Here is a 24,062-nt window from a genome sequence, read left to right on the forward strand (position 1 = left end):
CACTTTCCCTTTGAGCTGAATTCATTATTTATTCACTATTCTTTGATCTCTCTCCTTTTAATATGCAATAGACAGAATTAAATCTGGGGGGAGGGGGGAATCCAGAGATTATTTGTCATTGCCTAGTAACCTGGTTTTGTGTGTGTGTGTAAGGGCACGGATAATTATGTTGGGAAAGACAAGGGAACTTGTAACCTGAGCTTATCCTTTGGAGACCAGGGATCTAGTTGCTTTTCTTCTGTAGAGTTTGTGGGTGACTTTGGAGCAAGTTATTGCTGGCAACTGCAAATGGTGGAGGATACAGCAAACAAAATTAGAACATTTTGCTTATGCTGAAGCTGCTTCCATCCAGCCTTTGTTGTCTGTATTGTAGAGAAAACCAGTGCAATGCTGGGAGTTCTATGTGTGGAACACACAAACCCATTTGCCCTTTAAATGCTCAGTGTGCAGGACCATGGGGAAGGTGGTTTAAGTGCCCTCAGTATCATTTGCCTGGTTTGAAATAGCCCTGCAGAACCACTGTTTGCCCTGTTGGAGTAAACATATAGGACCTGAATATATAGGACCTTTGTGCCTGCTCTGTTATGGCAAATAGCAGCCCTGCAGGGCTTTTCAGGTCAGGAAAATGGTGCAAGGGGAGGCTTAGAAAACTTCTTTCCCTCTAGTCTGCTCTTCTGGTCCCATTTGATGTCTTGAGCACAGGCTATTTACAAGAAAGACACTTGGGAGCTCATAACACAACTCAGTGTCTTTTCTGGCTTTAAATTAAATGCTGCTTGAATTGTTCCATGTTAAAATTCTTGCATGACTACTAATGCAGTCTGCATCCAAACATCCAGTTAGGATAGCTCAGAAATACTTATTTTTCCCCAGCAGATTCCTTTCCTTTTCTTTTATCCCTTAGAAGCTCCTTGATCCATTGATCTTGAGCAGCATATAACTAGTGTTTGAGAGATATAAGGACTGAAAAATCTTGCCACTGACAATGTAGCCTTGGGATCCCTATCGCTTAGTAGAAAAGACATTATGTCAGACACAGAGGCATTAGATTTGTAAGTTAAAGGGGGGGAAATACAATGTGATCGAAGTTCCTCGTAAAAGCGGCATTCCAAAAGGGCACGAGCTAGTGAATCGATAGAGCCAGAAGAGCAAGGATAGGTCCTGTCTGAATATGGTATATTCAAAATTCTGCCCTGCATAACCACAGAGGGGTTAGCATTCAATCTAGCTAAACAAAAAGCTCTAGAAAGACGAGGAGTTGTCAAATAATATGTATAAGCAGGCAAACCACGTGGTGGTGGTATTCCAAAGAATTGGGATGAACTAACGTGGCGAGCACGAAAAGTAGTGCTGTTATAATCAAACTCTTTAATGCGCTTTTTAATTTTGGTGAAAGCTTCAGTTTTCCCAAGATCTAATAACATATCCTGCGAGAAGCCCAACAATGACAGTTTCTCATCTAAGTTTTTTTGCCATGAGGATTTAAAAGGGTCGTGCTTCAAAGAAGCTAGGTACCCCTCTGTGCTAAAGCACAGTTTAAGGTGTAGTTTAAAGGCGGCCAACCATGCCCTAGCTTCAAGTGACATTTGGCCAAACTCGGAATGAAGAGTAATGCCAGCAACACATCGAGGGGCATTTAGGAGTTTTCGTAAGAACTGAAGCAATGGACGATCTATAGATTCATTGACAACTGATATCCAGATGGCAACACCAAAGAGAATAATTGGGGTAATTTTTAGATTAAAAACCTGAACAGCCCCTGGAATATATTTGCCACCTGAAAAAGTTGACAATAGCACCAACCCCAGGTTTAATTTTGTTGGACACTGCTTTTTGATGGGAATTCCAATTTAGGTTATGGGAAAAAAGAATGCCAAGGTAAACAAACTCCTTGACTTGGTCAACCTCAAAGCCGTCTAATACCCAGGGAAAAAGAGGCATTTTTCTCCTCTTTGTGAAGATCATAATCTTAGATTTATGGTGGTTTATTTTAAGATCTTCCCTAGAGCAGTACTCAGAGAAGGGTTGTAAAGATCTTTTCAAACCAATTCTTGTACAGGACAGGAGAACTGCATCATCAGCATAGAGTAGAATTGGGGTGGGATGACTTGCAAGCTTTGGGGGGTGACAAGACTCTGAGAAATTGGTTGCCATATCATTCAGGTTTAGATTAAACAAGAAAGGAGCATGGAGGAACCTTGTCTAACTCCCTTGGCCAGTTCAAAGGGCTCAGCGAACCTGAGCTGTGAGGTCAGTATGAAATTGTTGAATGAGCCATAGTAACCTCCTATCCATAGTAGAATTTGATAGTTTCAACCATAGCCTCTCCCTCGGGATGGTATCAAAAGCTCCCTTAAGATCCATAAAACCTGCGTAAAGGGTGCCATTTTGGGGGGAGGAATATTTCTCGGCTAAGTGAGAGAGCACTAAACAATGGTCCATAACAGACCAACCCTTTCTGAAGCCAATCTGCTCCCATCCAAGGATGTCATTACTCTCAACCCAGTCCAACAGCCTCTTTAATAAGTAGGAGGAATACAATTTGCCTAAGCAAGACAAAAGGCTGATTGGATGATAACAACTTGGGTCAGAGAGCTGACCCTTTTTGAAGATTGGAACGATAATAGTATGTCTCCAAGATTTTGGAATGGCTCCTGATGCATTAATTTGTGTAAATACAGGAGCAAGAATGTTGGCCCACCATTTACTATTGACTTTAAAAAGTTCATAGGGAATTAGATCAGAACCTGGGGCTTTCCCTGAACGTAAGCGATCAATGAGCGGTTTAATTTCATTAGGAGACACATCTGGCCAGGAATTCAGCAAAATAGAAGAAGCTACAGGTATAAGTCCTTGGTTTTCCACAGAGTAGGAGAAAAGGCTCTTGAAGTAAGCTACCCAGACCGATGACAGGATACATGCTGGGACTCTGACATAGCCATTACTTAGAGAATTCACAGTCCACCAGAAGATTGAATTATCATTGTTGTTTATAGCTGTAATCAAGCTCCTCCAATTTTTATATAAGGCTCCAGCAGATTCCTGTTGTGGTTCTGGATGGCTGTTGTGATACGGGCTTCCTCTACAGGGTTCCCCTTTTCACCAGGATAAGGAATTCATCTAGCAGGCCAAGTCCCAGTTACCAGACCTTGATAAAAAATTTCCCTTCCCAGCCTTACTCCGTCTCCTCAGTGGTATCAAAACCTTTAATTGTGGTTGCCAGTAGGAGTAGACAATAAGTAGGTTGTAGTCCTATCAGTTAAAACTTTAACAACTTTAAAATATGGTTATTTTTTAAAAACCCTCTGGCAGTTCTCAACCCTCCTATCCCACTTTGGTTGTAGCTCAGAGTAATCCGTGGCAGGTAAGATTGTATTGATAACTCAACATCCAGAAAGGGATTTTTAAACCTCCCCTTAGTTTCCTGGTTAGCATAGCCCAGGTTAGATGTGTGTAGCTGTCCAGGAAACCACAAAGCCACACTGAGTGAATAACAAAACTTCAGCGTCTACTCAACATCTTACATCCCTGAACAGAAACAGAATTTTTAACAAGCAAGGGTATATTCATAGTATTTTGAGTAAAGAGGGGGAAAGGGAATAAATGCATTCATGTTACCCTTAAAGCTGATTTGCCCTTAATATGGAAAGAGGGTAGGCAAATATTTACCCCAGATTTAATGCCAAATTATTTCATAACTGGAATTTAAACATCCTATGACCTCTACATCTTTCACCTGCTCTTCTTTTTTATCTGGCTTTTCCTCTTCATCGCCTTAATACCAACAAAGGGTTTTCATTTTCTGTTCATACCCCCCTCTTCTACTTAATTTTGCATTCCCAGATCGGGAGACCTTTTTGTCACACTCCCCCAGCCATAAACATCTCCGTGGTTTCTGCACATACGTGAGCTTTCACAGCAGCTAACCAGCTTTCTGTAGATGCTTGATCTTGCTTGGAGAGGCAAGTTTAAGCTAAATTCTGGAGTGCAAATCATACACTTTCCCCCTAAACTGAATTTTATACATATTATCTGTGGGCTGAGGTATATTTACCACTGCTGTTATAGAATAGCCTAGACCAGTGGTTCCCAAACTTTTCGGGCTACCGCCCCCTTGGTTCCACAAACTCAACCCCAGCGCCCCCTATCCAACAACACAGTCGAAGGGGGCCCACCTCTAGTGCCCCCTGCTGCCCCCTTGCCTCTTAGTGCCCTCCCTAGGTAATCCCCTCCCCAGGGGGTGGTACTGGCCACTTTGGGAACCACTGGCCTAGACGGTTAAGAACATTACCATTTTGGTGATGGGGTTTTGTGAAACCTTCTGGTCAAATTAACAAAAACTGTATTTTTGTTAATCAGTAGAGGGACATCTTGGGAAAGGTGTATTTGATTGAAGCTGTGCTAGCATGGCAATCCCCTTCCCCCCCTCCAAATCCCTCAGCTTGAACATATTGTACACCACAATTTTTTTGTTCATATTTTGTGTTGTCAGTCCCGTGTGATTACTGTTCTAAGTATTCATTATGACCTATGGTCTGGACAGATTCTGTCTGTTCTGCTTCTGGATTGTGAGTATGCTCGGTAGAGTATAAAGTAATTTTGGGCATTTTGTTACCTTGTAACTTATAAGCATTCTATTCTATCTAGACCTAAGTGAAAGATGTCTTTTTGCATCAATAAATTGTACTTTAATTAGGGACTTTTGAGGGGCAAAAACTCTAAAGCTAGAGTGCTGTTATGCAGATGGCAAACTCCGACACAAATACGTTCTCTACTTGTCATGTTTAGTACAAGAGTTAACTGGGATATTCCTGAGTTGGGCTGATCCCTTTTTGTATTAGAAATGAGTACCGATTCTCAGTGCAGGTTTGAGGAGAAGCCACATGGAATTGATTGGGCTGGCTTTGAAGAAATATAATGCTTTGTTTGCTTATGACTGCATTTCTATCACTTTGTATTAACACAGGCTTGTGGGCCAAATCTTCAGTGAACAAAACTCTAGTTTGGTTTTGAAATCTGAGTTGGATGCCTGTGGGATTCATACTCTTAACTTTCTTGCATGTTACTGCAGATGAAACTTGCATGAAACCATTAACTACCTTCTTTTTCTTCTCCCTGAAATGCTTCAAGGCTGCCAGACAGATCAAGGATAGGTACAGTACAAACTTCTTGCTTCTAACTGTTCCTTTTTTTAATGGAAGTTGAGGATGGTAGTTTTAAGGAGTCATTGTTCTTACTCAGGATTCATACAACTGATACAAAACTGAGTTTTGCATGGTGACCGAGCACAAAACTGTTTTAATTTACCCTTCCTCCTTCCTAGTTCATTGGCTTTCATTTTTATGCAGTAACAAAGAAGGTGGGCATAGCTTAAATAGCAGTGGGGTTAGAAAGATGTGTGACAATAGGATTAAAAGTTATTCTTATGTGTGTGTGTGTGTAAAGTGCCGTCAAGTCGCAGCCGACTTATGGCGACCCCTTTTGGGGTTTTCATGGCAAGAGGCTAACAGAGGTGGTTTGCCAGTGCCTTCCTCTGCACAGCAACCCTGGTATTCCTTGATGGTCTCCCATCCAAATACTAACCAGGGCTGACCTGCTTAGCTTCTGAGATCTGACGAGTCTATAAGAATCTACTATTCTTATAGTAGATGCAAACTAAACTTGGAAGTAGCACAGGAGTCTCTGGTACAGATTCTAAAATTTTGGACTAGTTCTATATATAACATTGACTTCATGCACAGGGGGAATGAAACTTATTGGAACACTTCCATGTGATCTTGAGAGCGGATATGCAGTACACATAAAACACTTCGTTAAAAAAAAATCTGAAAGCGGGACATTGTAAGTCTGTTCCTGTGCTAGAGTGAATATTGAAAGGTATCCCAGAATATTTGAGGCACTTAAGCTTTAAGCTCCATGTTCATTATTTATGCAGGCCAAGGCATCCCTTTTAGTAGAAATGATTGAAAATTGGATATTTTGGCATCTTATGCTCAGCGTGTTTCTCAGAGTCGGCGCAAAGCAAGCCCAGGAGCACATGAGCAAAAGCCCAGTATTCTGTACAGTTCACACAGTGAAATTATTTGGGTGGGGCAGAGACTTAATTAATTGCCGGGATCATGTCTCAGTACTTACAGAGTGCAGTTTTTTTCCAGTTTGTTTAAGAAGGCAGTAAGGCAGTACTACGCTGCCCTGCTTGCAAACTTTTGGGTCCGCTGGTATATTCAGAAGGAAGCAGCCATATATGGCTGGAGCTTGAAGTCAGAGCAGATACTGGTTATCAAGGGGATGCCGCTAAAACCTCTTTAGTGGCAAGTGATCTCCACCTGGTCTGCAGTGTTTAGAATATTGCATATAATTCAGCCTTCCTGTTCTGATTTTCACAGCTCTATTTAGAGTGGACAGAGACTTGCAGTGTGGCTGCTGAGCTGTGCACAGATGCCTTTACAAGGTACAAGCCCAGCAAAGGCCACTTGCTGCTAAAAAGCTGCTTGGTCTCTCTAGGAATGCTTCTGAATGTGTTCTCCAGCCTCAAGGTTTTGACTAAGAGAATTAGGAAAAGAACTGCGGAGATCAGCCTCAGCACAGCAATAGGGTGGCTGAAAAGCCTTTAAGGAGACATTTCCAGCAGGAGCCCAGGAAATGCTAGTGCTGGCAACAGCAACAGCTGTTGTCCTATAGTAAGGTTTGTATGAGAAGGTGGACTCTACAAGATCCCATCGTCCTAACCCTCTTCTGAATTTGCTTCCTTCCCTCCATCTCTGCAGCTGTGAGTTCTTATTTCAGCTTGAACCATAATTTTATGGTTTTGGCTTGTGGTTCTGTATCTTTAAATCCTTTCTAGATTTAATTTGGTGCAGAATGTGACTTGGAGCCAGCCTCTCACTTCAGTGAGAATGGTACATACCACTTCATGATAGCAAAACAGACAGACATGTTCTATGGTACTGTAAGGATTAGCATAGCAGCTACTTCTCCTGAATTTGTCTTGCTTCACTTAAAAAAATTAGGGACTTAATTGATTTATGACGAACAAAAAGAAGTACAAATCTTGCCAGGCCCTGAATTATCTTGGTTTGAATTAGCCTGACTGTGAAGCAATTGACGAATGGAAGTTCAGGTGTATAACTTGTAGTCCAGGTGTTGTGGTTAACATTAGTTTCCCAAGAGCAAGGATGTGTAGCTTCTACTACAGCTCAATAGAAAATTGTACTTACTTGGAATAATACAGTAGCGTTCTCTGAAAGTCTGAATTATTCTGGGTACCCAGAACTCATGCTACTGCTGCTACTACTACATTCCTTGATGATGATGTAAAAATACTGACACTGCAATGCATTTCTCATGTTCTCTGAAATTGATCAGTTATAAATAGAAGCTTCTTCTGCATATTGTCCTTTGTTGGCTAGCACATGCGGAAGACAGATCACTGTTGTCCTTCCCCTCCAGTTCAACCCCCTTTATGTCTGTGTTAGGGATGGGAACACTGAAAGCTGTGATAAACTGCTTTTGATAGAATTCGGCTATACAACGAATAGTGGCATATGACCAGTAGAAATGTCCACCTTAGTATCAAAGTACAGGGCACTAAGGTGATGACTGAAGAAACTTCCTGAGACAGCATCCATATTGCAGATCGCTGGGTATTAGAGAAATATTATGTGTTTACAGCAAGACCTCTGGTTTCTTTTTGGTGAACTTTGTCTTCTGCCTTCTGCTCTTTAGAGTTACAATGGCTCCGGCATTCCGTCTCTCTTTGAGACCCAAAGTGAGTGACAACATGACACACTTGATGGTGGACTTCTCTCAGGAAAGGCAAATGCTCCAAGCTCTAAAGTTCTTGCCAGGTAAACTTATCCTGTGGAGCAGTTCAACGGCATTATGTATAGAGTGAGGGATTTAGCTGAAGCACCCAACACAATAATGAGGGTGGAATGGTGCCAAATGTTTTTATTCAGAGGCTTTTATTACCAGGTCTCAAGTCCCCAGTGTTAAATGGCGTGGGCCCATTTCAATCACTCTTGTTGCTTGTCAATCACTCTGGTCTTTAAAGAACCTTCTTACTGCTGTCTTCCACAGCAAGTTGCCAAATGACACTTGGGTGACCTGAATTTGCTCCTGCTTGGATGAATCGAAGGCTTTGTATTCAAGAATCAAATTCAAAGTGTCAGGAGATCAGATTTAATTCACATCTTGTGGATGACAAATGCTTGGAATATCTTGGCATGGAGTTGTTTTGCTGAAATTTTAGATCAGTTCTGATTAATCATCCGATTCCCATCCAATGCACTGTGACATACAGTTTGCCCAAAAAAAGACTCTGGCTGAATTAAACCCATGCCCTTAATCGCTCGTTGGGTAAAGGACTTACTTTAGAACAATATAGCATGCATATATATGAAGCATCCAAACATGGTAGAGCAACTTATAGTTAACACTTGCGTTGGCTTTCATCCAGTTCGGCCTGATACATAAGTCGCTGAACCAACACAAAGAGTTTAATTTTATTCTGCTAAGCCCTAGAGGAATATACATTAGCAGCTATCTTTCTGTAACAATTCCCTAGCAGTTTAAAGCAGTCTAAACCCTTAACATCTGACTCGGCTATCTGCCATCTCTCTCCTCCCAGCCCAACTGAAATTCTCTACTTCTCCCCCACCCCCAATAGAACTGTACTCTTACTGTGCCATGCAGCTATGAATAAATTAACATTTTTGTCACCATACCTGGTGATGCTTCTGGCTTCCTGCATTGTGTGGTCCAGGCAGATAGTATTTGTGTTGCTGTGGACCAGCATGGCTGTCTAACCACGGGGACGTTTAAGTGCTTGGTGAAGAGGTCCTAAAGGTCAGGGACCGCCACCTTCTGTGTGTGCATGCATGTTCAGTATCCAGCCTGAAGGAGAGTTCTGAAAAACTCAAAAGTTGCAGTCTCTTCTGTGGATGGTAGTGGTTGGTCCTAATAGGTTTTTGTGTAACTTCTGGTAATTGGATTTGCCTCTGTTTACCCCTCTTATGCATGCTGAGGATATTGCATCTTGAATTGATTCTTAACATAAAAATGTGTTTGAATTGAGATAAGTCTAGAATAGAAGTGGGTTTCCTAGTGCACAGGTTCCCTAGTGTGCATCAACTTTATGAGGCTATGGCAAAGCCTGTTAGTAAATGCAGGCTATTTTTTTTGGTTTGAAGTGCAAAATACATTATCTGGCAGTAAGTAAAGCCCTGGTAGTGCTAATATGACTAATTTCAAAATATATAGATACTACACTTGATCTTAGCCAAAAGGCCGAGAAGCAATATATATAGTTAATTGGATGGATTTGGACTGCCAGGACCCAGGTTCAAATTCCCCCTCATCCAGGAAACTTACTGAGATCTGGTCTTTGGGAAGCCTCTGTCTCTCACCCTCTCCTGTGTAAGCAGAGTGGTAAGAGGAAATTCAGAGTACGTAAAACTCCTCAGAGGAAGAATGGCATACAAAAAGATTATATATTGATTAATCCCTGATGTTGATTGCAACATGAATAAGAGTAACGTTCAAATATTTATGAGGAAACTAAACTTAGCTTTCAGAAGTGAATGGTGCTAGCTATATTAATGGTTTTCCCTGTCTTGAATGTTGCATATCAATGCACTGTTAGGTAAATATCTATAGAATACACAAACCTTAATCTGCTCTTTATGGGCAAGGTCCTGTTCTTGATGCTGACACTTTTACTTCACATTGCCTAGTTAGGAGAGAGGAGAGTTTCCCATATCACTGCTGACCTTTGGTACCAACAGAGATTGGAGCAATCTGTGTCAGGCTTTGGAGCTGGTAGAAGTAGCCAGTGACACATCAGACTGCCTTCCTTAAATTCTCTACGACATGCAGAGGACTTGGAAACAGAGGTCACCATTGACCACTACTTATGCCCGGGTAGTAAGGATTTTTTTCTGTAGAGTTCCCCCATCCACCCACCCCAGTCCATAACTGCCAGTTTGCTTTCTGCTAATTAAAGGAGGTCAGTCTGGGTATTTTCAGAACAGAAGCAAATTGTACCGGTAAGCAGTCCACAGTTGAAAAGCTGGTGATAAAATTACATAGGTCGGCACTGGTGTGTTCGTTAGCATTGTAAATATGCAGTCCTGTCACACTAAGAAGCTAGTATTGCTAAGCCTAGTGCAATTTGATTCTGAGCTCATTTGTTGAGTAGAGGACAAGAAATCAAATAGATGCTGGGCTGTAGACCTTCATTCTTGCAGAAAAGCCCAGCTTTTGTATCCAAGTCTTCATTCATCTTTGGCAAGATTGAAATGATCGAAACTAGCGTCTGAGTGGTGGTCTGCTTTATCAGTGCTCTTAAATTTTTTGTTGTTCTTTCAACAGTTCCCAGAGCTCCAGAGATCGTTCTAGCTGATTGTCTTGTAGCTGACAACTCGGTAACAATATCGTGGCAAATGCCAGAAGAAGACAACAAAATTGATCACTACGTACTAGAATATAGAAAAACCAATTTTGATGGACTACCTCGAGTAAAAGATGAGAGGTGCTGGGAATCTATAGACTACATTAAGGGCACTGAATACACATTATCAGGTATCTTCGAGGAGTGGGGTTCCTCTTCAGGATGACTTGAGCAATGAACTGCCTATGACAAATTCCTCACAAAATCATTTCTAATATATAAATTGTATCTGATAATGTCCTGTTGACCTTTATATTTTAAAATTGCTTTTAATGGGACAGCTAAGATAGCCAAGAATAAACATTTTCTTTTTGAAGTTAAAAAGAAGTTGCTATCACAAAGGCTGTACAAAAGGCCACAGGCAAGGTTGGGATTTCTGCATATTCAGAAGAATTCCATGGGTGTGCAGAAAAATATTAGTGGTAAATGTTTGTTTTTTTTAAGAAAATATTCCTTCCAACCCAGTGGTCTGGTCTGAGAACTGAGCATGCTTAGTGTTCTTAGGTATCTTGAGAGCAGTTGAGTCCTTTAAATGGAAGGGGAAGACAAATACAGAAATTTATATGTCCAAGCCCCAAAGAGTTTGTGGCATCCTGGAGGAGGAGATGGAAAATTCCTTTTCACCCCAAATTCAAATTGTTTATCCTCCTCGTCCCCCAGTTCTTCATGGGGCCACCAGGTCTTCTGCATAATTCTAGATAAACCTTTTTTTGTCCATCTGACGAAGGGAGCTTTGACAGTCAAACTTATACCCGAAAAAATCTTGTTGGTCTCTAAGGTGCTGCTGGACTTGAGTCTAGCTCTTTTGTGTGTGTTAATCTTATCTGTCTGATGGCTTCTCCATCTTCCAGGTCTGAGGTTTGATTCAAAATATATGAATTTCCGTGTCCGAGCTTGCAACAAGGCTGTGGCGGGAGACTGTTCTGACCCAGTGACTTTAGAAACCAAAGGTAAAACTGCATTATGGACAACTCGTATGATATGGTGGCTAAAGTGCCGACTGCAGGAAATTAGCCTGTGAATTGTTGTTCTTCTGTTTTGCAGCACTAACGGTCCACTTTTCTCAGGAAGACTTATGTGTTTAATCAAGCGACAGTGGGATTCCTAAAGAAGGGGTTCATTTGCTTAACCATTTTGTCATATCAAAAATCCCAGGGTTTTACCATACTGTGTCAAATGTGACAATATTTAGAGCTGATATTGTATCGAAATAAAATTTGATTGATTGACAATAGTACAGAATAATAGTTTAATCTGACAGATTAAGTCCAGAATCATTCTATGAAGCCTTGGGTTATGTTTGCGGTAATCTAAAAATGAAGTGCGAAGAAGCTATCCCAGCAGCAGCTTCTATTTTAAAAAGTTGGCCGTTGATCTGGCTGATATACATTTGTAGCTACGTGTATGATGCTCTTTCAAGATTAGAACTTCTATAGTGCATTTTTAGGGGGCTGCTGTGCTCTATTTTGCGTCCGCTATCTCTGGCTTTACTCTGGAGAATGCGTTGGTCTAGAAGTAGCTGGGTATTGTTAGAGGCTGCTGTATATATTGGCTATAACTTGCAGGCTTTTCATCTAATGGCAGTCTTGTAACAGTATCTTATTCTCATTTGAGTCAAAGGTAATTTACTCTAAAATTTTGTATACAATTATGGATATTTGCTTTTACAGTTTTCAGGTCAGCTTTACTCCAGCATCTTGTTGACCTTTCCGAGAGGAATTCCAAACCTTGTACACTGAAATACTTATAAAAACAACAACTCAGTATTTGAATAGTCTGTTTAATATAACAGCTATTGTTTTGCTTTCAAAGCTATTCCGCTTCGTTGGCAGTGGATGGATTAAATTCAGACAAAACCACATTCCACTGAGCAGTAGTGACTCAGTGCTGATTGGCTGTATGGAACACTTTTGATCTCTGAAAGTGTGGGTGCTTACATCATTGGCATTCAGCCTCTGTAGCTATGGAAATTAGAAAATGTGTTGAACACATCTTTTATGTTAAATTTAATATTGGGGAAGATCATGGTAGACGTAACAAAGTTCTTCCCACTTAATGTTTAGCTTTCACAGTGAACACTCATATTCTAGTATGTGACAACCTGCATTGTCTTCTCTGATTACTGAACAGATTGGCATGCTTACTTTGTCCAGATTTGAGAGCAAACTTGTTTTCCATAGATCTTTAATTCATAACTTGAAGCCTGTGATTACCAGGATACTCTAGAGCTCTGAAGGCAGATAGGCAGATCTGATAAAAAGAAACCACAAGTCCTGATGTTATATACTGTTTGAGTTAAAGTTGGAAAATGGGTCATAGCAGGTTCTACTTTAGAGTTAATTCCTGAAGTAGGTATTGCACTAAAGGAAAGGGCGTGAATAACTGTTCCACATCTTGTCTTTGTTCAGCTCTTGTTTTCAATCTGGATGGTTCCTCGTCTCATATGAACTTGAAAGTTGAAGATTCCTGCGTTGAATGGGATTCTTCAGGAGGCAAAGGCCAAGAGAACAAAGTGAAAGGAAAAGAGAACAAAGGCAGGTAAGGAAAACTGTTGTTTGCTCAGTACTAGTTTGTACATCTGCTTTTTTTATTCCTGAAAAGCAAATAATAGATTTTGTGAGAAGTTGGCATAAGTTTTAGAATAAACTTACTGCCTTAAACTTGATAAATCCATCAGCTTCTTGGTACTAAACACCGCTGCTACCCGCATTTTGAGGCAGCTCTTGAAGCAAATAAATGGGGAGTTTTAGGAAATGTTACATAATATAACCAGGTAATAGAATTCTGATTTACCTAGATGGCGACATGGTTAAAAATTGGCCCTGGTTAACTGAATGGTAGTATTGGGAACTGCTTTTGATAAGATTGCTAAAGCTTACTCCTTATGTGATTCGGTCACGTGCCTCATTCATAAGAGACACTCCTTGAAAGCAGCATTTCCTATAATCTACAGGAGGAAGGATGCGCCCAAAGGGAGTTCTTTTTCAAACGATTAATTGTACATTTCTTTGAAGAGAGAACATTTCTTTGTAAGAGAGATTCTTGATTGTAAGAATAATTCCATTATCGGTTTTTACATCTGAAACATCAGGCTTTTCTAACTGTGATAGAAAAAGTGGAATGATAGCATTCAGATAACTTAAATAAGCTTTTAAACCCAGGGTCCTTCTGAATTGTATTGTCTGGCTTTCAAAGAAAAAGCCCAAGGTACTTAAATGTCAGAATCCAGGCCATGAGCTTCCACATGTCAGGTTACAAAATGAGGCCAAGAAGGTACTAACCTCACAGAGTATAATTGTTCTGAGTTCAGATTTCCACTCCACCATGAAACTCACAGGGTGACCTTGATATCATTCTGTCTTAGCCTAACCTACCCTGCAGGGTGGTGGTTGGGCAAAATGGAGGATTTGAGAACCTCACTATGCTGAGTTCCTTGCAGGACAGACAGGATAAAAATGAGGTGTTGGGCCCCCTTGCCATACCACACCCTAGGAATGGCATGGTCTGGTATGGGTGAGGACAGGAATATTTCCTTCCTCCATTAGAATGCCTTCCCTTCATTCAAGCCAATAAAGAAAACAGAACTCTTCTGATAGGGGGGACGATTTGCAATCAGGAGGAACATTAATGGAGTGAGGAGGGAACATGGTTGAAACAATTATATGTTCTCAGATTCCACTTGCCAACACCACTTAAGAACAGCTGGAGAACATGCGGTGACGTGGTTATCCACCTATGCCTTGCTATTCATGCAGAGTAAAATCTGAAGGGGTTTGTAAGTGCATTCTTCGTCGGCTTCTTTAAAGAGCTCTGTGAAGCTCTGGCTGAATTCTTCCACAGGTTGAGGTTGGTCCTGGAAAAGGTGCTGATCTCTATGCAAACGGTACACCTGCCTGCTGGTGCTGGTCTTGCATTCCTGGCACTATGTGTTTTTGCTATGAGAAGCTCTCCCTGGTGTTCATCGTTGTCTTAATTGTGTTAACTTTTTAAAAGTACGAAAATATGTGCAGGAGAAGGCTTCGAGCCTGGCAGCATCGTGGAGTCCTGATCTATGAAGAAGTAGGCTTCGATAATCTACACACTCCAAGTGTACAAAATAATTTGGTCAGGCATGCAATGAAGATCACCACTTAAATTCAAGATTTGTTTGATAAATGTTGCAAATGTTATCAGATTGCTTACTGTGTGCAGTACTTTCCAATTTGATTTCATTTGTGGGCAAATATTTTTGAACTGTAAATGGCATGCAGTGTCTACTATTATCAGCAAGGAAATGGTTTTAAAGTGGTTTAAAGATTGCCAAATTAGTGGTTTTTTAGATAAGATTAAATGTTTCTCCTCAGAGTCACTTTTAATTTCCTATTTTTGTCTGACAGTGGCCAGATTACCCTCCTGAAGAACAATACAAGGTGACAATATGCCTCTTGCTAGCCCTAGGGTTTAGCCTGCAACTTTACTGCTCTTCAATAGTTTCCTTTCAGTTCTTGCTCTCTAGACGTAGCACGTGTCAATTCCACTGCCTTTACCAGTCAACAGATGTTCTGCTCTGTGTAAATTCTTCAATTTGACATCTTGTACATTAACGAATTGCCTTTCTGCAAATGTTTGCAAGGCAGTACACAGCTTTAAACAGTTGCTAAACTTAAAGCCAGTAACATTAAAATACAGAATTGCATAGATGGTTGTCAGTAATATAGCAATGGCTGTTATATGGAAAAGAAAAAACACACAAACATTTCTATCACTTTAAAGGCATCTCTGCTAACATCTATAGCTTTTGTATGCTAAATCCCACCATCAGATGCACAAGACAGGGTCCTCCATATCAATGGGATGATGTGCCCAATTTGCTGATTTCTACTTCGTTTAGAAAGCTTTTAAGTTTCCTTGAAACTTTCTTATATAGCAGTGGTTCTCAACCTGTGGGACGCGACACCTTTGGGGGTCGAACGACCCTTTCACAGGGGTTGCCTAAGACCAGGGGTCGGCAAACCGCTCTTTGGCCCCTCGAGTGCAGGCACGGCTGGGGTGTCGGTCGACTCGAGACGAATGTCGGGACGGGGGGACGAGACGAATACCAGCACGGCAGTACCGAAAGGTTTCTGAAAGGGGGCGGGAGAGAGTCTGCGCAGGAGGGCGGGAGAGAGTGCGCAGGAGGTACTCGCATAACGAAGGAGCGACCGCGTGCTGCTGATGCTGGCGGGCCTGCTTTGGGGAGCGCCAGAGCTGGAGCCGCGCTGAACCGCCTGGCGCCTCCCTCTCCCAGCACTCTCCCCCCTCCACTGGCCAGCTGATGGGCAGGCTGTTTGGCCTCTCCCCGGGGACCCGGCTGGCTGGCCAGCCTGGGGTCCGGGGAACGTCGCGGCCGCTGCGGCGCCCTGTCAGCCGGGCGTGGTCCGCCCGGGCCGGTTCTCCCACTCACCAGCTGACGAGCGGGCCTGTCGGCGGTTGTGGGGGCTTCTGGCCCGCCCCCCCCCCCGGACGCTGGGAGGAGGCTGTAGCCGGCTGCCGTTTGCTGCCTCTCCTGACTGCTCTCCCTGTGAGTGGAGGCTCGAGGGCTCTTCCCTCTTCCCCTGCCTGGGGCGCTGGGGTCGGGGTTGGTCCTGGGCCGGGGAGCCCAGGCGGGAGGGTGACCCAGGACAGGGAGTTATTGGCCATTTATGAATGGGAGGTTTTGCCTTGGATTTGCCACTCAGATGCACATTTTCCCCAAGCAGATTCTCAAAACTCAACAATAAGCCCCTTTGCAGAGTTTTGAGAATGCAGATGGGGAAAATGTGCATCTAGAGAGCGGCAAATCCAAGGCAAAACCTCCCGTGCATGAATGGTTGTTAAAAGGCGTTGAGGAAAGGGGGGGATGAATGATCCAAGTCAGCGTGTGTATTATTAAGTTAATAAACAGTGTACCTGTAAAATTACAGGTATGAAGTGGCAACGAAAATAATTTTATGGTTGGGGGTCACCACAACATGAGGAACTGTACTAAAGGGTCACGGCATTAGGAAGGTTGAGAACCACTGTAGAGAGTTTTATCAAGCAAATTGCGATTTCTACCTCGGATCTGACATTCCCTGCATTAATGTTCTGTAGCCGCCTTGGTGGCCCTGGCTAGGCAGAAAGGCGGGATATAAATGATGTAAATTGAAGTAAAAAAATAAAATTGAAGTAAAATAATTAAAATAAAAAATGTTTTCCTTCTGTCATGTTGCACATTTTGTACCGCCAAATATTACTAAGAAGGGAGTGTGTGTGTGTAAAGTGCCGTCAAGTCGCACCCGACTCATGGCGACCCTTTATGGGGTTTTCAAGGCAAGAGACTAACAGAGGTGGTTTGCCAGTGCCTTCCTCTGTATAGCAACCCTGGACTTCCTTGGTGGTCTCGCATCCAAATACTAACCAGGGCTGACCCTGCTTAGCTTCTGAGATCTGACGCGATCAGGCTAGCCTGGGCCATCCAGGTCAGGGCAAGAAGGGAGTACAGCGATGCAATGTTAGCAAATTGTTTGCTGTAGAATTTATTCCAGCTAAAGTAGCTGCTGAACTCTGTAGACCTCATTGGAGTTACATATCCAGAACTAAGTATTAAACATTATTTCCTCAACAAATTTATTTCTTGGCCATTCACATGAATTAGGCATACTTTCTCTCAACATGAGTATGTACTATCTAAAGAACTAGCCTTTTATGTGATGTTGCTTCAATTTGTAAACACCCCAGAAAGGGCCGTAGTACTGCTAGAGTGGCTTAACAAATGAAATGGGAAGTGTATATGAAAACGGTGTAATGTCATACAGAGTTGCTCAGATAGCTTCAAATGTTTACATTATTGTGCATACTGGTAAAGGCTGTTGAATACAAAAGTCTGTCTTGGTGGAGGGACCTTGGCACACTTACCTGAAAATTAGTATGTTGGTGTTTGAGTTCATAACATCTGAATCTGGGGGGCAGTTGTAGTGCGTGCCTTTTTCTGTGTACCAAATGTTTTTAATAACCGTGCTACTTTTCTGTAAAGCAGCAGCAAACCTATGGTCGCTTTTAGGATAGAAAGCAGAAGGAAGCAGGCTTCAGAACAGTGGTATTCTCGAAGCAGGATCAAATGTCGTTGTGTATACAGTTCTTTTCCCCTGAATTAATGCTTTAATTTCTTGGCTTTGCTGTCTTTTTTTTCATGCTTTCACTTATTTCTTTTTTTTCTTTTGGTAAGTAACTATTTAGTTACACTTTACTTGAACAAAGCACCTTTCAAAGCTGTGTTGTCAAATGTGTTTAAGATCCGCAACAGGATTTCACAAGGGGGGACATCTCCTTTTCCCTTGCATCCTCCCCCCTTCATCTCCCTTGTTTTTCTTTGTTGTGCCCTGGCTTCCTTCCTCCCTTCAATATTTCACCTTTTTCAGTCTCTCCCCTCCAACTTGGATTGACAGAAACCAAGTTTTTGGGGACTCTGCAGTATTGTTATGGTTGCCTAGCAACCCTTAAAATGGCCGCTGAGATTGCTGAACGTAGTCTCATGAGATCTTGGTGGACATTCATCTGTTAAAGCTGCAGACATTGCTTGTATTTGGGTTTTTTTTTTTTTTAACCACCCTGTGTATTTTTCCACAAGACTTCTTTGAGGTTTGTAGAAAAATCCTCCTTGTCTATCCCTGGCCACAGTGTGTGGATATTTGAACCACACTTTAGGGCCTTGTTCAGAATTAGATATGGTTCTGAAAACAGCAGTAAAACTATGACCTAAAACTACAGTATGCAAACAAGCCAGGTACCTTTTTTTCTGTCAAAGGTACTAAATGTCTTTCAGCAAACTAATCCATAGTACTCAGATTCTCCACCAGAAAACTCTTTTAAGTTAGGTGTCCTGTAACATTACAGTAGAATGGCAGAGAGAGTTGCTGATGCATTGTTGGAATTGGGGAAATGTCTGACTGATTGGTCCAGATCAGACTTCCTGTTTTCCTTTGAATGTTTATTAGATGCTTGTCAAAGCACACATTTTTTTCAGAATTACTCTCCATTCCTGCCGTTCACATATCTTATCAGTGTTCAGTAATAGTTAGTTTGTTTAAATGCCTCTTCTGTTCTTGTCTTGCTATGGTTTATTGTCGTAATAGTTTCGTTTGTGTGTTGAATAGTTAGAGACTTTCAGCATAGCAGGATGAACAGAGAGAGCCCTCTAACAGCATGTGAGCCATGCATGATCATAAGAGCTTCTGTGCAACTTAATATTTTATCAGTGCCCCAACTAACTTGTTCTCAGTAGTTATATGCTGTAGTGTTCACCACTTGAATATTGCAGAGAGATACAAATACCTTAATGTCTTGTCATTTTGCAGAAGTGGGACGCCCTCTCCAAAACGGTCATCTGTCAGTTTACGCTCTCCATTGATAAGAGGCAGCAGAGATCGGTTTACTGGGGAATCGTACACAGTGCTAGGTAAGGTTTCCTAGGTTTTGGCTTTTTAGTCCCGTGTCTGTAAGCAATGAGATCAGGGATTTTCACTGGCACACACAATCTGTCATTTGTATTCAAGTAGGAATCTTTTTTTAATCCAGTGTCACTAGAAAAGACAGTCATGCTAGGAAAAGTTGAGGGCAGCAAGAAAAGAGGAAGACCCAACAAGGAATGGATTGACTCAATAAAGGAAGCCACAGCCCTCAATTTGCAAGATCTGGGCAAGGCTGTCAAAGATAGGACATTTTGGAGGACTTTGATTCATAGGGTCGCCATGAGTTGGAAGCAACTTGATGGCACTTAACACACACACAGGAATCTCTTTGCCCTGATCTGGATGGCCCAGGCTAGCCTGATCTCGTCAGATCTCAGAAGCTAAGCAGGGTCGGTCCAGTTAGAACTTGGATGGGAGACCACCAAGGAAGTCCAAGTTGCTACTCATAAGCAGGCAATGGCAACCCACCTCTGAACGTTTCTTGCCTTGAAAATCCTATGGAGTTGCCACAAGTCGGCTGCAACTTGACGGCACTTTCCACCACAGCCACATGTATCTCTTCTTGTGTAGCCTTCACCTCGAAGCAACAAAAAGTTATTTGGTGTTAAGAGAAACTTCTGTGTTTTGTTACAGGAGACACTGCTATTGAAAGCGGACAGCACTACTGGGAAGTGAAAGCCCAGAAAGACTGTAAATCCTATAGTGTGGGAGTGACATATAAAAATTTGGGGAAATTTGATCAGCTGGGCAAAACTAATACAAGCTGGTGCGTGCACATCAACAACTGGCTTCAGACTACCTTTGCGGCCAAACACAATAACAAAGCAAAGGTACTAGATGTTGTGGTTCCAGACAGGATAGGCATCTACTGTGACTTCGACGGAGGTAACTTCTAGTCTACAAAAATATTATGAAATGGAAAATAACGTAATGCTGTGAACAAATTTTTGCAAATGTTGCAATGGGTTGACTTCTAAATATTTCTTCAGAGAAAGGGGAGAACATTGTGAAGAGGTGAAATAAACTGGGGGGCTTGGGTTAATCGTTTCTGGTAGTGCTACAGTTTCTTAAGTTTTAACCAGAGTAAACCTGAACGTCTCAGAGAGGTGTCTCCCCGCCCCTGAAATGTTAATCCTTTGAGGAGCTGTTCTTGGTACTCTTCACTTCAGCTATGCATTCCATAATTCCTCCAATAAGATTTGCTGAAAAATAGCCACTGGGAAGTATACAAAAATAATAGTCCCAGCATAATAACAGAAACAAAGTAAAGCTATTAGATGTACTTATCTGTAATTTGGGATAGATTAGTGTACTGCTGTGAAGTTTTTAAAGCTTGAAGTCCTAAGACTAACTCATTTCAAATATAGATCCTAGAGATTAGGGAAACTGGGCTTGATTGAATTATGTTGCCAGAACAAAGACTAGAGGTGCAGACCTGCCTGGTGCTATCTAGCTTTGTACTAAGTTGTCATCATTGTATCTGGCTGTTGAGAACAGTATGGAGAGTGAATAGAAGGGTTCTTTTTGTATTTGAAGCTGGGACCATTCCGTGAAATTGACTGTACGTTTTAGGGCATTACTATATGCATGCATAACCCCTAGTCAGGTTATGGACTTAATTGCTGCAAGGTGGGTAGGTCATCACTGATGATCACCCCTGACAGTGAAGAGCTTAATCTCCATGTTCAGAGGAAGCATCCTTCTGTTTACCAGATGCTGAGGTCATATTGGGATATTTGTCTCAGTTGTCTTGTTTGTAAGCTCTGGCCATATGGTCAGCTATTGTTGGAGGCCAGGGGGGAGGACTAGGCTGGCCTGTTGCCTGATCCAACAAAATAATTCTTAAAAGCTAATTTAGGAATTAGTCCCCTATATTGCAGGCAGTGTTCTTGCCTTTCTCTGCTACACCCTTTCCTTTTGCCCAGTGTTTCATACTGTTCCTTGATGCTTGCTTACAGATTCAGTATTGGCCGTCATTAAATACTCTGTTGTAGGGCTTGAATCTCTTAGTTCGTAATCATTAGTCCCAAACCATACAGAATGTGTAGTTTTAATTAGACAAAAAGCTGTAAATGAACTTTCATGAAGTATTAACTTTCCTTCCTTTCTCTAGGTCAGCTTTCATTCTATAATGCAAGCTCAAAGCAACTGTTGTATACCTTCAAAACAAAATTTTCCCAACCACTATTACCAGGCTTCATGGTCAGTACCTACCTTTTACCTTTTCACACTTCTAACCTCACAGGCTATTTCTGTATTGTTGAATTATGCTAGTAAGATTACCAACCTAATGTCATAGTTATTTTGGGATACAGTTAACTCTAGGGCTTTGCCAGTGGAGCAAAGTTCTATGAGAGGGCAGACAAACCGTTGAGTTTGGGAATGGGCCCAGGAGTTCAGGTTCTTCAAAGACTGGCTTTCATCTTCAAACAGCAAGCTGCTAAGTCTTGTTTGTGAAAGTATTTGCATACTTTAGATTGTAGAAATTGAATTGCCTGGGGTGCAGGGCTTGAGGATGTGTACCCCCAACTTGGTTACTTTCAGTCATACGGCCTTTGGTTTGTGCAACTAACTCTGGTTTACCAAAAGTGACAAACCTTGGTTTGGCTGCCTCTTGCCCATGTTATCTTCTGTGGTCAGGTGACTCAAGGGACTCCAAAAGGTGGCTTTACTTAAACTGCCAGCTAGAAACCTTTCATTTGGAATCCTAGTTGAATGCCAGTCAGCAAATTGGGTTTTGATCAAGGCAATTTATTGTGATACCTGAATATAGTCAGTTATTCCTCAAAAGGAAATATTAAAAGGAAGTAGATATAGTGCAAATTTCCATGTTCTTAAACATTCTGAGGCCTAGATCTTGTAATGTTTTTGTAGACTATTCACTTTTGAATAAGCTCAGAGCAAGCCCTGTGTATCACTCCTGGATACTTTTTTTGTCTGTGAAGTCTAATTTGTTAACTTAATCCTGATTGATACTTTTAAAAGGGTCTGGAACTTGGTGCACACCACATTATATTAACAGTGCTTAAAAGTTAGCTTGAAGTTGAAGAGGCCAAATGCTTGCACATTTTATCCATCATTTTTTCCATGGAAATGACAGTGGAAAAACTGGCTTGATTCTTACCTTTCAAAGTGAAAGAAGCATAAGGGTTTTTTTGTTTCATAGTCCAAACAAGTGCACATTGACTCAAAACAAGTATTCAAGGATGCGGAATTTAGACACTGATATCCCAGTATGCCAACATTATCTGTCAAATTAGTTTGCACAGGAATTAGTTTGTCAAATTAGTGTACACATCTGTTGGATTAGTTTGCACAATTTCAATTTCTCCAGGATTTTAGATGCAGCATTTTTTAAACAGACAGAAAGTTCAAGTTAAATTGCTTGTTTGCACACCAACCAGATATTTACTCTGGCCACCTTCACTACAAATTAAAATCAGTTTTGTCATTTTATTCCTACCCCTAAGAATTCTTTCTGTGAAAGAATTGCGGCAATTCCCAACGTCCCTACAAAATTACAGCTTTCAAGGGCTATAATAACGGAATCCAGTTACTGTACTAGGTTGCTTGCTGCATAGAGTAAATATACAGAACCATCAGAAGTAATGCATGTTGCATTTGCTCTAGAACAGTGATCTCCAATATGGCACCATACTGCCCACCAGTGAGTTTCCTGGTGCCCATTTGCTTCTTTCCCAAAGCATAGAGTCAGTCTGGCTTTCCTGCACCTCACTGAAAGAAGAGAGCCCAGATCCGACTGACTTCGTAGTAGAAGGATGCTTGACTTGCATCTTTCCAACATTTTCTGCTTGGCCCCAGACCTCCGTGGTATTTTGTGGTGGCACCCATTCCCTGTTCTCTAAATTCCAGAAGTGTCCACCTGCTCAACAAGATTGGGGACTCCTGCTTTAGAATACATGTGGATTTCCTCCATTGTTTCTGTTGCATTACCATAAGATGTGATGTATTTGTCTAACGTGAAGTACGCTTCACATTACTTTGTGAAAATGCACGCCCCTTTAGCATTTTAAGAAAAAAAGAAATGGTATGAATAAATACTTACGTTTCAGATGCTGGCCTTTATTTGCTAGGTCTGGTGTGGTGGTCTCACAGTGACAACAGGACTGCAGGTGCCAACGGCTGTGAAAACGTTACAGAAGAATGAAAATGGATTGAGCGGTTCAGCTAGTAGCCTAACCAATGTTGCCCAATGATATTTCTGCTATAGGTTAACTAATCTTTTGCTGCAGGCGAAATTAAGAAGAGCTTGCAACAATGGTTTTATGTGTTCCTGCTGCTTATAAAGCCTGAGCACTAATTTGTGCAGAATACGTGGAGCCGAATGGAATATTGGCAGGAGCATACGGTGAATCTGCAGAGTAATAGGAAATAGACTGATCTTTTTTTTTTTTTAAGAGGGGTATTGAGATTGTGGCTACAAGTATGTGATTCTATTAGACTGGACTTGATGACTTGTCTTGTGGCTGATTCATCCTTTCAGTATGATACGATAAGGACAAGTATGATCTTAGTCTGAAACCCTCATCACTTTCCTTCTCTTGTGAATTTCTAACTCTTGCCCCCTTGATCTTGAGAAATAGTAGATGTACTGGGGATCCTACACCGAAGCTTTAAAAATGAGAACCTTTTGGAGCCAATTTGAATCTACATAATTTGACATAATGGAAAAAGGAGCAAGATACACATACTTAGTTTTGATCGCTGTCCTTTCATTCAAGATAGATCGTATACCATCAGGCACCATGGCCTACTTTAACAAGGTTTGCCTTGTCTGCGTAGGTAATGGATTCTAAACTTATTTTGGCTGCTGTGTCCACAAGCCATGCAGAATACTCTGTGGAATGGGATATCACCTGATTGTGAAAGATTATAGTATTGGTGACCAGTTTAGCATATGAAAGTTTTGACGTATTGCTACTTTCCTCCTATAAAATCTCTAGGCTATTCTGTGATTAGAAGGTAAAGTAACCTCTGTGTCCTGTCTCCCCAGTGGGGATAAAAGTCCCTCTAGTGTTCCTGAATGGACAGAGATCCACGATGAGTTTAAGATTGTACCCTTATTTGGCATAAATTTATACGCTGAATCCATTGGCATTTCTGTAGGGTGTGTCCTGAAATTTGTGCCTAATTGAATTGGAGTC

At 41.6% G+C, this 24,062-nt stretch overlaps 1 protein-coding gene and 1 pseudogene across 4 annotated transcripts in view; one reads left to right on the top strand and one right to left on the bottom strand.

Annotated features, from left to right (window-relative positions):
* Positions 1-23,249, top strand: part of FSD1L (fibronectin type III and SPRY domain containing 1 like) — a 37,611-nt gene extending 14,362 nt beyond the window's left edge. The window contains exons 5-14 of one of the 4 annotated variants that reach the window (XM_056848108.1): positions 5,131-5,153; positions 7,726-7,847; positions 10,372-10,581; positions 11,302-11,400; positions 12,859-12,988; positions 14,827-14,859; positions 18,784-18,884; positions 19,531-19,782; positions 21,011-21,099; positions 22,992-23,249. In XM_056848108.1, the coding sequence (XP_056704086.1) occupies positions 5,131-5,153; positions 7,726-7,847; positions 10,372-10,581; positions 11,302-11,400; positions 12,859-12,988; positions 14,827-14,859; positions 18,784-18,884; positions 19,531-19,782; positions 21,011-21,099; positions 22,992-23,114 (1,182 nt within the window). In that variant the 3' untranslated portion in view covers positions 23,115-23,249. The remainder of the gene's footprint in view (positions 1-5,130; positions 5,154-7,725; positions 7,848-10,371; positions 10,582-11,301; positions 11,401-12,858; positions 12,989-14,826; positions 14,860-18,783; positions 18,885-19,530; positions 19,783-21,010; positions 21,100-22,991) is intronic. The other 3 variants (XM_056848109.1, XM_056848110.1, XM_056848111.1) reach the window with 3 other exon arrangements.
* On the bottom strand, positions 9,212-9,300 carry LOC130477200 (U2 spliceosomal RNA; annotated as a pseudogene).
* Positions 23,250-24,062: the final 813 nt, after the last annotated feature.

This window comes from Euleptes europaea, chromosome 4 (assembly GCF_029931775.1).
Source record: "Euleptes europaea isolate rEulEur1 chromosome 4, rEulEur1.hap1, whole genome shotgun sequence".
In the NCBI taxonomy this organism is placed as follows: Eukaryota; Metazoa; Chordata; class Lepidosauria; order Squamata; family Sphaerodactylidae; genus Euleptes; species Euleptes europaea.